Genomic DNA, 13985 nt, shown 5'->3' on the forward strand with positions numbered 1-13985 from the left:
TAATTTATATAATATTATATTATTATTATTATTTATATAATGCTCTTTTAATGTACTACGACATAAAAAAAATAATACTCTTCATTGTTAGATCATGACGTCATAGAACTGCAATCATTGAACTCGGATCGACCAATCATAGAGAAGCGACAAAACAGCATCGACCAATCAGCCAGTCAGTCGCTTCTCTCCAAGCCGCAGTGTAATATGGGCCTTCAAAGTGTACGATTGACGGAGGTTATCTGGTTATGTTTTGTGCGAGCCTTTAAATTGTGCCGGAGGAATGTTTCCTTTCCTTTGGAAATTATCGAATATTTATACCTAAGTAGACTTAAGATGTAAACGAAATTGAAGGATCTTCTTTATCGGATTGTGAACAATTGCATAGTCTCGAACGGAAGAGGAAAATGAAGCTAGTCAAACCGAATTGGGTTACTCATGATGGTTCGTAAAGTTTATTGGAATTTTATCGAATAATTAAAATATTAAAATAATTTTTCTTATTTCGCACAATTAGAATTTTCGAATAATTAAAATATTAAAATAATTTATCATTAAAAATTTTCCTAACTTTAATCTTTTTTTTCTCATCAGGATATCCAATATTTTCCATCGATATACATCCCGATGGAAAAAGATTTGCGACTGGAGGCCAAGGTAGCTTTATTTTTCTTTTATAATATTAGTTTGATGAAAATAATATATTTAATAAACTAGAATATTTATAATGAAAACAAAGTAATTTACTTATAGGCGTCCACAGAATCAGTATCTTGAAATCAGTAAAAAAGTTAAGCATTTGCTTTCTTTTTGAAAATAGACACTAAGATTTATTTGCATATTTAATATTTAAAAAAAATAAAAATAAATTTAAAAAAATTAAGAAAAGACAAAAAAAAAAATTAATTATGCCTCCTGAAAAAAATCCTGCAAATGCCCATGGTAATAAATTTAAAATTTTCTTCTCTATGTATTTTATCTTTTATTACCTTCAAATATTAGGTGGCGATTCCGGAAGAGTTGTTATATGGAACATGGAACCAGTGATTGATGAGGCAGCTGAATTGGATTCTAATGTTCCAAAAATGCTTTGTCAGTTGGATAATCATCTAGGTAAAAATTTTGATTTTTATACATTATAATCAGATGTATATGTATGTATTTAAGAATTATGTTTGATTTTCTGTATTTATTTTTTGCATACAGCGTGTGTAAATTGTGTGAGATGGAGCAACAGTGGATTATTAGCGTCAGGTGGTGTGGACAAACTAATTATGATTTGGAGACTATCAGGATCAGGTGGAAGCAGCATTTTTGGCGGAAAAGCTAGTGTGGAAGCTTGGAGATGCATTGCGACTCTACGTTCGCATGAAGCTGATGTGCTAGATCTTGCGTGGGCACCGCACAGTCCATGGCTGGCTTCAGCTTCGGTGGACAACAGTGTAATCGTATGGGATGCTTCGAAATTTCCTGCTGTTGTAGCTGTATTAAAGGGCCACACAGGTTTTGTGAAAGGAATTACTTGGGATCCGGTGGGAAAATATTTAGCATCTCAATCCGACGACAAAACATTGAGAGTGTGGCACACTACGGATTGGACGGAAGCAGCATTAATATCTGAGCCTTTTGATGAATGTGGTGGAACAACTCATGTTCTGAGGCTTTCTTGGAGTCCCGATGGTCAGTATTTGGTATCTGCCCATGCGATGAATGGAGGAGGACCTACAGCACAAATAATAGAAAGAGATGGTTGGACCCAAGATAAAGACTTTGTTGGACACAGGAAAGCAGTAACATGTGTTGTATGTACTAAGAAAATTTCTGTTTTTTTTACTACTCTATATTTTGTATTTTGATAAGAATACACTTCTTTCAAAAATTATACTGAAACATTTATATAAAAATTATCACATATACGATATACATCATATATACAATATACATTTGTATAATTTTTTCTTTCTTTATAGAGATTTAATGGCAATATTCTTCAGAAAAAACAACCAGGTTCCTCTAAACCACAGCAGTATTGCTGCGTTGCAATAGGATCGCGAGATCGTTCATTATCCGTATGGTTAACTTCATTGAAAAGGCCTCTGGTAGTGATACACGAATTGTTTACGCATTCTGTGCTGGATGCTAGCTGGTCACCATGTGGTCTTCGTCTTACTGCCTGTTCTTGGGATGGAACTGCTGTATTTATTGAATTCACTCAACAGGAATTAGGGCAACCTCTCGATCCTGCTGAACAAGTAATTATACAATATTACATATGTAGCTTTTGTTACTTTTATTCAAGAATTCATTATTTACTTTTTTTTTATTTATAGAGCAGCCTCCACGAAAGATTGTACGGCAAACCATTAGTTCAAGGAGGCTGTATGGTGATGGAAGCACCAGAACTACTCAATTTGAAGCCACCGGTATCGAATCAATCTGTTCAAATGCTATCTACTCCAAGCATTCCACCAGCCACTAATAGTGCGGCTACTTTGGTCAAGGGACCTATTAATAAACAAATCGAAACGAGGACTTCAGATGGTAAAAGAAGAATTACTCCTATGTTTATTCCACCACCCGCGGATACAACGTAAGTTAGTTAGGAGTTTTGGAAATAATCGACCAAACTAGTAAGTAATAATCGTTTATTAAATTTTCGATCATATGGTAGTGGTCCTTTTCAAAAAGTGAGACTAAAATAATTTATTACATATATTATTATTATTAACGAAACACTAATATAAAATTCGCAACTTGAAACAACGTAATACTTACAAGTAAATTTAGTAATAATTAACTCATCATACAGTAATAATCAATATCAGTTTTTAGTGAGAAATATACAATATTAATTTTGACTTGTATATTTCTCACTAAAACTGATATTGATTATTGCTGTATGATGAGTTAATTATTACTAAATTTACTTGTAAGTATTATGTTGTTTCAAATTGCGAATTTTATATTAGTTTCATTGATAATAATAATATATGTAATAAATTATTTTAGTCTCACTTTTTGAAAAGGACCACAACCATATGGTCGAAACGTCGTGAAATTTAATAAACGATTATTACTTGCTAGTTTGGTCGATTATTTCCAAAATTTTTATTTAAATACTAGTGACTGTCATTAATAATTGGGAATTTATTAATAAGTTAATTAGTTAGTGTGTCGATTTTTTAATTTAATCTTTGCATTGAATCCATCTTTTAATCTTTCAGGGACACAAATATCAGCACTAATTTAGGCACACCGACATTCACAAGTAAAGTACAAACCAAAAGCTCAATTGTGATAGAGAAACGTAACGACGTTGTTGCGCCCAATGTCACCACGTCCTCCGTAAAATCGACGAACGCTATCGACATTCCGGCAGTTTCGTCCCTTACATTAAAGCGCAAGGAACAAACGACCCCGAAAATACACCACTCTTCACCGAATAAAAAGCCTAAATTCATATCCGACAAAACCGGAGGTCAGATGTTGCTTCCTCCACTGAAGCCATCCAGCTCGTTGTCCCAGCAGGTAGGCCATTACGCTGTGACGGTCACCAATAGTGAGGGCTTAGCTCACTTGCAAGTATTTAGAGGCACGGATTCCGAACCGACGTGGGATCTCTACCTAGGGTACAGCGCTGTCGCGTTAGCCGCGTCACCGGCTGTAATAGCCCTGGGTTTGGAAGATGGAAGTCTTCATACATTTCATCCCGTCAAGGGCTGCCGGCCAGCACCTCCATTAGCACCACCAGCACCACTGGCAAAAGTTCATGCCGTTGGAAATGCGGTATCTTGTTCAATTACTGATTGTTAATTTTTTGCATTTTATATATATGGTATATATATAATTTTAATATATAATTTTACTATATAATTTTACTATATAATTTTACTATATAATTTTACTATATAATTTTACTATATAATTTTACTATATAATTTTACTATATAATTTTACTATATAATTTTAATATATATAATTTTAATATATATAATTTTAATATACATATAATTTTACTGTATAATTTTAATATACAATTTTAATATATAATCTTAATATATATTTCTTATAGTTATAAAATAATTTTATGTAATAGGTGATGGTGATATCGAGCTGTGGTGCAGTTCGCGTGTGGGAAATAGGGAACACATGCAGAATGATCGTTTCGACTTCGGCCGCCCATTTGGCTGCGCCTGGAACATCTCTATTGTCGTGCACTTTGTACAATGGAATGCCTCATATAGCATTTACTAACGCACGAGCATATATATATCATAAGGACATGGGTATGGCAAGCTTATTTGGTTTTTTGTCATTCACGCATGAATAAATTAATAACTAATCATTGAATATTTTGTATAGGAACATGGTTATTAATTGGAGATAGCCAAGATCCTGTATGGCGATGGTCATCATTCAACGTATTAAGCACATCTGGAAATAGAGTTCCTAGGGGACCTTTGTCGTCGCTGCAGGAAGGATTACTCAGAACTGCAGGGAATACTTTGCCAAATCCGCGATTACCGCATAGTGCGCCAAGCGTGGTTTCTTATTTGGAACAACAGTTGCTCGCATCTAAAGCTCTTGGAAGCGCTCAGGAATATGTTTACTGGCTCATGGCTCTAGTGTCATTTCTATTAACACAAGGTATGTACGTTATGCAATTTTTGTTGTGTTTTCATGCATCTATCCATTGAGTTTATCTTTGGCAATATCTTTTTAGATGGTTTGGAGAGACGTTTAAGATTAATTTTGGACGATCTTTTGGGTCCAAGTCACACATCAGCTTCTAAAAGCATGTGGGAACCTGCAATTTTGGTAATATTATTTATATATTATATAATTATATATTTATATAATATTTTATTAATAATATATATAATCTTTAATTAATTGTGTCATATAATTGACTTACTTTTTTTAAAATTATATTGTATAATTAATATTTTTCATATCGAATGTAATAGGGAATAAAAAAGCACAAACTTTTGGGCGATGTACTAGCCACAATTGGCAGCCACCTTCGTTGGCAAAGGCTATACCTCGAGTATTCGGAGCAATTAACGACACTGAAGAATCAATAATTAAGACTCGTGGTTTTTTTTACTCATTGATTAATTAAGACTCAATGACAAATTCATTCATTACAACGCAAATTTTGTTATTTCACAAATAATTCATGTTTACTTTAGTTAATATATTATATATTTTTAAAGCTACTATGGATGTGTAAGACTGTACAAGTTTTATAACACATTATTTTTTTACTCATTGATTAATTGAGACTCAATGACAAACTCATTCATTATAACGCAAATTTTGTTATTTCACAAATAATTCATGTTTACTTTAGTTAATATATTGTATATTTTTAAAGCTACTGTGGATGTGTAAGACTGTACAGGTTTTATAACATTTGCAGCTTGACATACGCACATTTGAGGTATTAAATATATTATAAGGAATGAACAATTCTTAGTACAAGGCGTATTCATACATGAAAAAAATTACCTGATTTTGTTGTAATTGTATAAGTTACATATAAATTCATTATATATAATTTGGATACAAAATTTTTCATTCATAAAAATATCGAGGTGTCTATAATAATTTTGATTATAAGTGATTAAAGAATTTTTTTTTTACAAGCTAAACTTGATGGACAAAAATATTCTTTAATAATTAGATGAATAAGTTTAATAAGATTTTAATTTAAAATTTAATTCTATAAGGATATGAGAAATATTGGAGATTTTGCAAAAATGATGACCTCGACATTTTCATGAAGAAAAATTGTGTTCAAATTGATGTTATTAAAAGGACATTTGGTGATTTTGAGGCACCTTATAAACATACACGCATACCCAATATGCAAAAAGGAAACTCATAACTCTTCAAAAGCGTAACTACTGACCATTAAAACTATTATATCTTTACAGGATGAATTGTATAATTATAAATGCGTTTTGTTTTTTCTGTGCGTTGTCGATGTTATTTTTTTTTGTCGTCATACTTACAAATAGATCACATAGTTATCATAACTCCTCTCTTAACTTTATTTATGGAATATTATAATGTATAACAGCAAAACGATTGCGATTGATGTTTCTTTTTTTGAAGCCTTTTTTCTTCCTTATGGAAGAAATTACAATACATTCTGAGAATTAGCACCATATTAACAATATTTAACGCGACGTTTCGATTACAAACGTAACGTATAAAAAATAAAGGCAAGTTCTTCTTTTCTATGTCCTCTATCATGAATGTTACATATAGTAGAAACGCGTTAAATTCAGGTTTAACGTGTTACATATGTCTTTCTTACACATGTCGGACATGTATACATCATTCAAAGTTTCTTTTTTTTTCGTATCGTGTTTCGTTGTATTACATCACGCGATATCAGTTTTCGCGTTTCGAAACAAAAATATATAAATTCTGTACAATATATAGAAATCGGCGAGAACGCGAAGCACGACGTGATGTTATATATATGTATATGTGTGAAGAGTCGTGTATTCTAATTTCAATTTACATATTGTTTGATCATGACATAAGCTCAATATATATATGTATATTCGAATGTTTCGAGGGCAAGAAAGAAATCAGCTGATATTTTTATAACGAATATTTTTTTTTTTACTCGAACCGCGCAAATTTCGCGCAGAGAGAGAGCATGAGATTGCATATATAATAAGTTGAATAGCGAGGATATACAATATATTGTATATATACAAAATAAATTAGATTAAAAGAGAATGCCTTCTTGTTTCGCGCGGTTTATACATATATTCTCAATTTTACCGCTTGGTCCTTTACATATACAATTTACGAAGAAATACATCATGTGTAAAATTACAATATATATTATTTATACTTAATAGTATATAAAGATTTTTCTATATATATTTATATAAGCTTTTCTCCAGCAGAAAAAAAAATATCGGGGATCCTATCCTAGGATCTTCCCTCTCTCAGTCCATATATATATTATACACCTTTATTCTTTCTGCTCTCTTATATATTCTTTACAATTGTATTAAGAAGATAAACCCAGATAGCAAACGTACGTCATTTTGACGTCAAATGACGTCACTTTGATGTCGATGACGTCCCTTTGAAGTCGATGACGTCAGTTTGCTACTTGGGAACTTAGAGAATAGTACAAATTTCATCTTTTATACCCTTTAATAATTGAGGGAAAGTAAAGAAACATTTTTTTCGTTATTCTTTGCATATTTGGCTTGAATTTGAAATCACGCAAACACGGAAATAAGTACACATTGCTAATTATTGTTATACCGGTGGCGGTCCATTGGGATAAAAGGCGATCGGCGTGAAGCTCCTGGCGAGATTATTGGAGAGCATACAGCTGTAATCCTCTTCTGCGGATGGTACCAGGGACGCGATGCCGAGCAATAGTAGCATTAGAGCTTGTATCGGTAGAGAAACTCGTATGACTCTTCCTAGGAAGCGATATCCACGCACCAGTACGGTCCGGTTGCTCTCGTCAGCACTAAAACAATAGATTGACGATGAAAAATTAAACGGAGCAGAAGTTTATTCATCATCATTTTATTACATCACAGGACTTTATTTATCAGAATAATCCGAAGGGGAGAATTATGCTGTTATATATTTATACAATAGTCTAAGAGGAAGAAATATATTTTATTGAAATAAGAATTTTTTACTGAAAATGTAAATAAAAGTGATTGAATAGTTATTGAATCTATTTTTCAATGTAAATTACAATTTTTATAATAAAGTATACTTATAAATATAAAAATTGTAAAGAAAAAATTAATAATTAAGTCTGTCTAAATGATTTATTAATTTGATTTTTTAATTGCTGATTTTTATACTAAAAATTTCATTTATATTAGTTTTGCGATATGTATATTTAGCGATAAACTTTATATATATATATATATATATATATATATATATATATATATACATATTAATAAGTACTGAATCTATTTAAATACATATTAGAATTTTTATAATAAAGTATAAATATTACAAAAATTGTAAAAAAAATTAATAAGTATATTTTAAAACAATTTTTAAAATTTAATTTTTTAATTTTTAAATTATTTGTAAATAATTTTTTAATTTAATGATTTGTATTAAAATTTTTTTGTATTTTTTTCAAAATAAGTGTATATTTAATAATATATAAAAATTTAATGTATGGGTATTTCATTTTAAGAATACAATCGGAAAGATAAAAGTACCAACACTATTCACACTGTAGATCTTATAGAAAAAATTGCTAATCTACAAATATTACTGCAATAAAAGACAAAAAAAGAAAACAACATACTTTGTGCTGGTAGTGTGAGGCTGATCAGTTCCAGAGGCAGCTTCGTCGAGTAGCTACAGTTTAACAAAACAGAAAACACAAACAATAAGATACTGTGCAAGTGATTACTACGGATAATTTAGGCGTAGAAGCGTCATCCTTCCTAAATGAAACGAGAAAATAAAAATTTCACATATATATATGTCTCTTAATCATTGGAAGAAATAAGCTTCTCGCCTTGAACAATTAATTTGTGTGATCTTATATATTAACAATACATTGTGCAATAAATTTACAATAAATATATATCTATATATAAAAATATAAATAAAAAGCAAATATATCATATTTTTTGGAGTTAAAGATGCTAAAACTGTATAAAATGCAACATTTTGTTCTGCATTGCATTTAAAACTTATTCTTTAGAAAAATACTTTAAAAATAAAATTTTTAATACACTAAAAATGTCAAGTTTATAATTTATGTTTTTAAAATAAAAAGTTAGTTAATAATTAAATTTGGTATTTTTTCCACGAAAAAAAAAATAAAAAAAGCATCTTTATCAAGCATCTATATATGAAAGAAACATGTTTCACATATATCTTTCAACTTTTAATAATTAATTTTTCTTTTAAAAGATAAAAATATAAAAGAAAACATGAATTTTTTTAGTATAATAATATATCATGTGTATAATACGAAATTACTTGATTTTTAATTATAAACATTGAGATTCTTAATAATATTATAATACTATGTATATACTAATGTCATCTATTATTTAGGCTAAATATTATATATATATATATATATATATATATATATATATATATATTTATTTATTATATCCTAGGTAGCAATAAGTATACGTCATTTTGACGTTAAATGACGTCAAAATGATGTCATCAATCGTATCATGCAAAATCCGCTTCAGGACTGTATGTATATAATATTTATAGATTATAATTATACAATAATTATTATTTTAGTTAGATAAATCAGTATAGATAATATAACTCACATCATGTGAAAGGGATGCCAGAGATGTTGACGTAGCGGCGAGACCAACATCTTGCGGGTCCAGCCCGAGTGCAGTTCCCAATTTAAGGGTATAGATTCCGGTTAGTCTTTTCAACGACTGCAATCTCAATCTTAGTTCTCGTAAACGTATCCTAGTTTCCGTCTCTTCATCCAAAAGATGATTAGTCGCCTCTTGCAACGATATCACTCGCGGCTCACAACGTTCGAGATCATTTCGCAATTCCCTAAAACAAAGATATAGGAATAGGGATTTCGTGTAGTGCGCCTTTCTATATGAATTCAAAAACTTATATATCCCATATTTGTCAACAGAAACTCGAGGCATCTAATAATTTTTACCTAAATTTGTTATATTTTGCTTCTATAACGTTGACGGACTCGGTCAAATCTATGGGTTCGCTGGCCCGAATGCTGACTTCGGTGCGCTCCAGCCAAGCCAGCAACTCCTCCACGATACGATAAAACTGATGATTTGTTACGAAAGCGTGTCGCAGCTGTTCTTGCCACTTGGTGGCAGCTGCACAGATCTTTTCCCATCTGTTGTTCGCCACCGTCAATCGATCGCGAAGCTCCCGCGCGCGTTCCATGTCCTCGGTGTGATCAGCCAGGTGAGCTCCGACTATGTTCAGGCTCGTCACGATACTCCTGTGGCTGTCGAGATTAAGCAGGAATTCCCGATGATCGTGAATCACGTCCTCCAGTTGTTCTATGTCGTTCGGTGGCGAGTGCTGCTCACTTTGGGTACCTTCGGCGAACTCCAACCACTTATCCAGACGCCAGAAGTCGTTGTCCAGTTGAGCCCAGTTGCGGCGAGAACACAGTGGGCAGATCAATCTGCCATTATCGCTATAAAAATATAATAATTGCGATTTATAGGCAATATCTTTAGCTCCGATATACAGGATGTGACAAAAAAGGTGTCCGCTATTATTTTGATTGTCAAGACGCTGTCAAATGAAAACAAAATCATAACATTGCATTGTTTGGATTTATTTAATAATTTTAATAATTTTAAAACAAATTTAAGCTAAAAAATAATTAATATTTATAATTAACTCATTAAGTTTACGGATCTATGTCGATAGGAATTTTTTTCATCATTTTGATGTGTATTATCTACCCTTAAGGGGATCCTAATCGTTCTTTCTTACCGACAAATCGATTATTTTTTTCATGCATGCTAATGTTTTTATTGGTTTCATAAAATGGAAAATCCTTTTCCACGATTAAAATACACATCGAAACAGAGTCGTGGAAGATCGATTTTGTAGTAAAAGACGAAAAAAGTTTAAAAAGAGAGAAAAATAGTAGTTGGCCCATATTCCGTTAGGCGGCGCTAAAATCGGTTTTTCTTTTGTGCTTCGATCTCGCACGCGTAAAAATGCAAATATTTGCGCACGCTAAATAGCTTTATTAGACTATGAAATCTATTTTTCAAGGTTTAGTTAGATTCTTTGATACAATCCCTAGTCGTGGAAAGTCATACTTTGTACACAAAAGCTGCTAAACTTTTGTAATAGATGTTTTTATGAGAGTCGACGCACGCCAAGAGCCGACGCTAACAATAAAAGCCAACGACAGAGCGATATATATGGTGTGCCGTAATTAGCTCAAAACCTAGCAGATTCTTGATTTTATATAATATATATATATATATATATATATATATATATATATATCCCCAAAACAAAATATTCTTGAAAATCATTCGTAAAAAAAAATATATATATATATATATATATATATATATATATATATATAGATATATTCATAAAAATGTTTGGTACAATGTACGTATATATAGGATAAATAATGTAAAAATTATAAGTAGATATCAATGTTATTTATTATTTAGCATATAGTATATAAATATGCATGAATTTTGTATGTAAAGATTAAATAATAAAATTTTTAGAGAATTTTTTATTTAATATTTGTCAATTTATTAATTTGTATAAAATAGATAGTAATAAAAATTAATATTAGAAGTTAATATCTAATATTTAATATACATATAATTAATTAATACTTAAATTAATAATAAATTAAATTTAAATTAAAATATAAAATAATTAATATTTATGAAAAAGCGTCAGATTTATTACAATTTATTATACGTAAGATTTATTACATTTATTATGCCAAAATTGTATAATTAACATTTATGTTAAATAATAAATGATTTTATGTGGGTTTTAAAGCTTACACGTCTTTTAATAAGTCTTTTGGGATAACTCTTATTTTAAGCAAGGCATTAAAAATTTTTATATGATTAGTTACTCACTGATCACATGGAAAAGCATAAGCATCGGTGATGGGCGATCTGTATGGAATAATGATTAAGCATTACTTTAATCGGCTTAATTAAGCGTTATCATCTACATTAAAAATTATGTAGATGAATATTAATACTGGCAAAAAGATAAAAAAAATTGAAGCAATAGAAAAAGAAGTGTTACTGTTAGAGATGCTATACAATAATCGATCATTATTTTATTTATTAACTTTAGGTGTTAATGGCATAGAAATTAAAAAAAAGATAGCGCATTGCATCTGTGTGAGAATGGATGATATATTTACAGATTTACAATTTTATTATAATTATATTTAATTTAAATTAAGACAAATTTAAACAAGGCTCTGTAATATAAATATAAATTTAAAGTGTAAGACAAGTAATAAGAGCCAAATCGCGGATGACAGTGCGTTATCCCAACGAAACTAAAATTTTTTCGTTAGAATTAAATATCTGTGCACAAAGGCACCAAATTTTACTTGGTCACGAGTTCGATTCCCGATTCAGCGACTTTCGGATCTATATTTTTCTCTCGCATTTATTTCCTTAGGAGGGAAGAGAGGATGTATGGAATTAAATCTCTTGTAGAGATTATTCCAATTTTAAATCTTGACCGTATTATTATTATAACATTTTCGTTGGGATAACGCACTGTCATCCGCGATTTGGCTCTTTATTGCCTATCTTACACTTTAAATTTATATTTAAATTTAATTTAATTATACTATATTTATAACTTTATAAAATATTCTTCAAAATAAATATTAAAAATATATACATCTAGAAGAAATAACAATAATAATAATGTGCGAGTGTGTGTATATAAAGAGTATTGAAAATCATAATACAAACGAATTGGAGGTGATTTTTCGTGTAAATGGGAGACAAAAAGGTAGAATAAAATCTCTTTTCGTACAAAATTTTATTTTTGAGAAAATCAAGTTTGAAGAATCCGCCGAGCATAAGGATTTCGTTATATACAATTATATCAGTTTGTTTTTGCAATATTTTATGTGCAATACAGAGAACGATATTTTCAACGACTTTTAAAATTTAACAAAATAAATGCATTATTAAAATTTGTTGCATTACTTTGATTCATATCAAGTCATTGACATTATTTATAAATATAAATAGAAAGTTGTGTATAGCAAAATAAAATTCTTGAAGACACGTAATTGAACTTTAAAATTTATTTTTTTTGAAAAAACGAAACCTTGCAAAAAATTTTATATTATATTTTTGATTTTGCATTTGTACGAAAAATCATTTTTGTTTTGTTTGTATCACGATTTTCGGTACACTTACACATACACATATACACATACATACACAGAAGATGTCTCAAAACCACCGAATATTTTTTGAATAACAGAGTCTCTGACCAATTTAGAGATAACATAATTTTTCTTCAGCGAAAATGACGAAGACATTATCATTTTTGCAAGTTTTTCAATTTTTGCTATCATATTATGTATGTATATATTATTTTATAATTTTAATTAAAATTCTATTAAAGTAAATTTACTTGAAATTAACTGAAGAATATAATTTTATTGATCTTTTAATCTTCAGAAAATTTAGTTTACAAAAAAATCCTTATTTTTTAATTGCTTATAATTCCGCAATTATTGATGCTTCGTTTTTTTGCTGAAGAAGAGTCGTTTCCGAATAATAAGTCATAGAATCTGTTATTAAAAACACATCTAGGCGATTTTGAGATATCCTGTATGTATATATATTTGGGTGAATCATATAACTTGACTACCTTAAATTACTCATAAACTGCTTGTTATATGAAAAAATATTTCAAAAGTCACGTGATATATAAAGGGAGACGTACAGTATAATAATATATTGTGTATCAAGTGCGGAAAGTTGACAATTGGTCACGAGTGCGGGGGATGGACGCACGAGCCGAAGACGAGTGCGACCACTCCACACGAGTAAACAATTGTCAACTTTCCGCACTTGATACACAATATACTATTGTATTACAAGTGCAGGCAAAGTGGCTTTGTGCGCGTTTTCTGTGCGCGAGGTGGCCGATCACACGCCGCCATCTTGCGGCGGCACGGTGCGGGAATAGCCGTGTTTAAAGTCATTGTCCACGGTTGAAGCCGTGGGCAATGACTTTGAACGCGGCTCAGCCGTAGGCAATGGCTTTGAATGCGGCTTATTCACTCACCGCGTCGCCGTTAGATGGCGGCGTGGGAAATCGGCCGCTTTCCGCACAGAAAACACGCACACAAAGTGCTACTTTGCCTGCACGTGTAATACAAAATAATTTTTGTCATTTTGTTTTTTATTGAAATATGAAAATCATCTTCAGTTTTTCAA

The 13985-nt window shown here is 30.6% G+C and overlaps 2 protein-coding genes across 2 annotated transcripts in view; one reads left to right on the plus strand and one right to left on the minus strand.

Moving 5' to 3' along the window:
* Positions 1-95: 95 nt before the first annotated feature.
* Positions 96-7312, plus strand: Hira (histone cell cycle regulator-like protein). The gene is made up of 11 exons (XM_029318731.2): positions 96-444; positions 595-657; positions 1003-1113; positions 1207-1802; positions 1971-2252; positions 2331-2590; positions 3225-3786; positions 4097-4286; positions 4363-4647; positions 4724-4818; positions 4968-7312. Exons 1-11 carry the CDS (start codon positions 408-410, stop codon positions 5082-5084), a joined length of 2598 nt encoding a protein of 865 aa, XP_029174564.2. The 5' UTR covers positions 96-407; the 3' UTR covers positions 5085-7312.
* Positions 5438-13985, minus strand: part of LOC114943195 (muscle-specific protein 300 kDa-like) — a 126039-nt gene continuing 117491 nt past the window's right edge. The window contains 5 exon segments of the mRNA XM_085489991.1: positions 5438-7516; positions 8330-8382; positions 9330-9573; positions 9689-10195; positions 11634-11672. Of these exon segments, the coding sequence (XP_085346117.1) occupies positions 7297-7516; positions 8330-8382; positions 9330-9573; positions 9689-10195; positions 11634-11672 (1063 nt within the window). The 3' untranslated portion in view covers positions 5438-7296.

The sequence above is a fragment of the Nylanderia fulva genome, unplaced genomic scaffold (assembly GCF_048542155.1).
Source record: "Nylanderia fulva isolate GAGA-0341 unplaced genomic scaffold, ASM4854215v1 Scaffold93, whole genome shotgun sequence".
Lineage (NCBI taxonomy): Eukaryota > Metazoa > Arthropoda > Insecta > Hymenoptera > Formicidae > Nylanderia > Nylanderia fulva.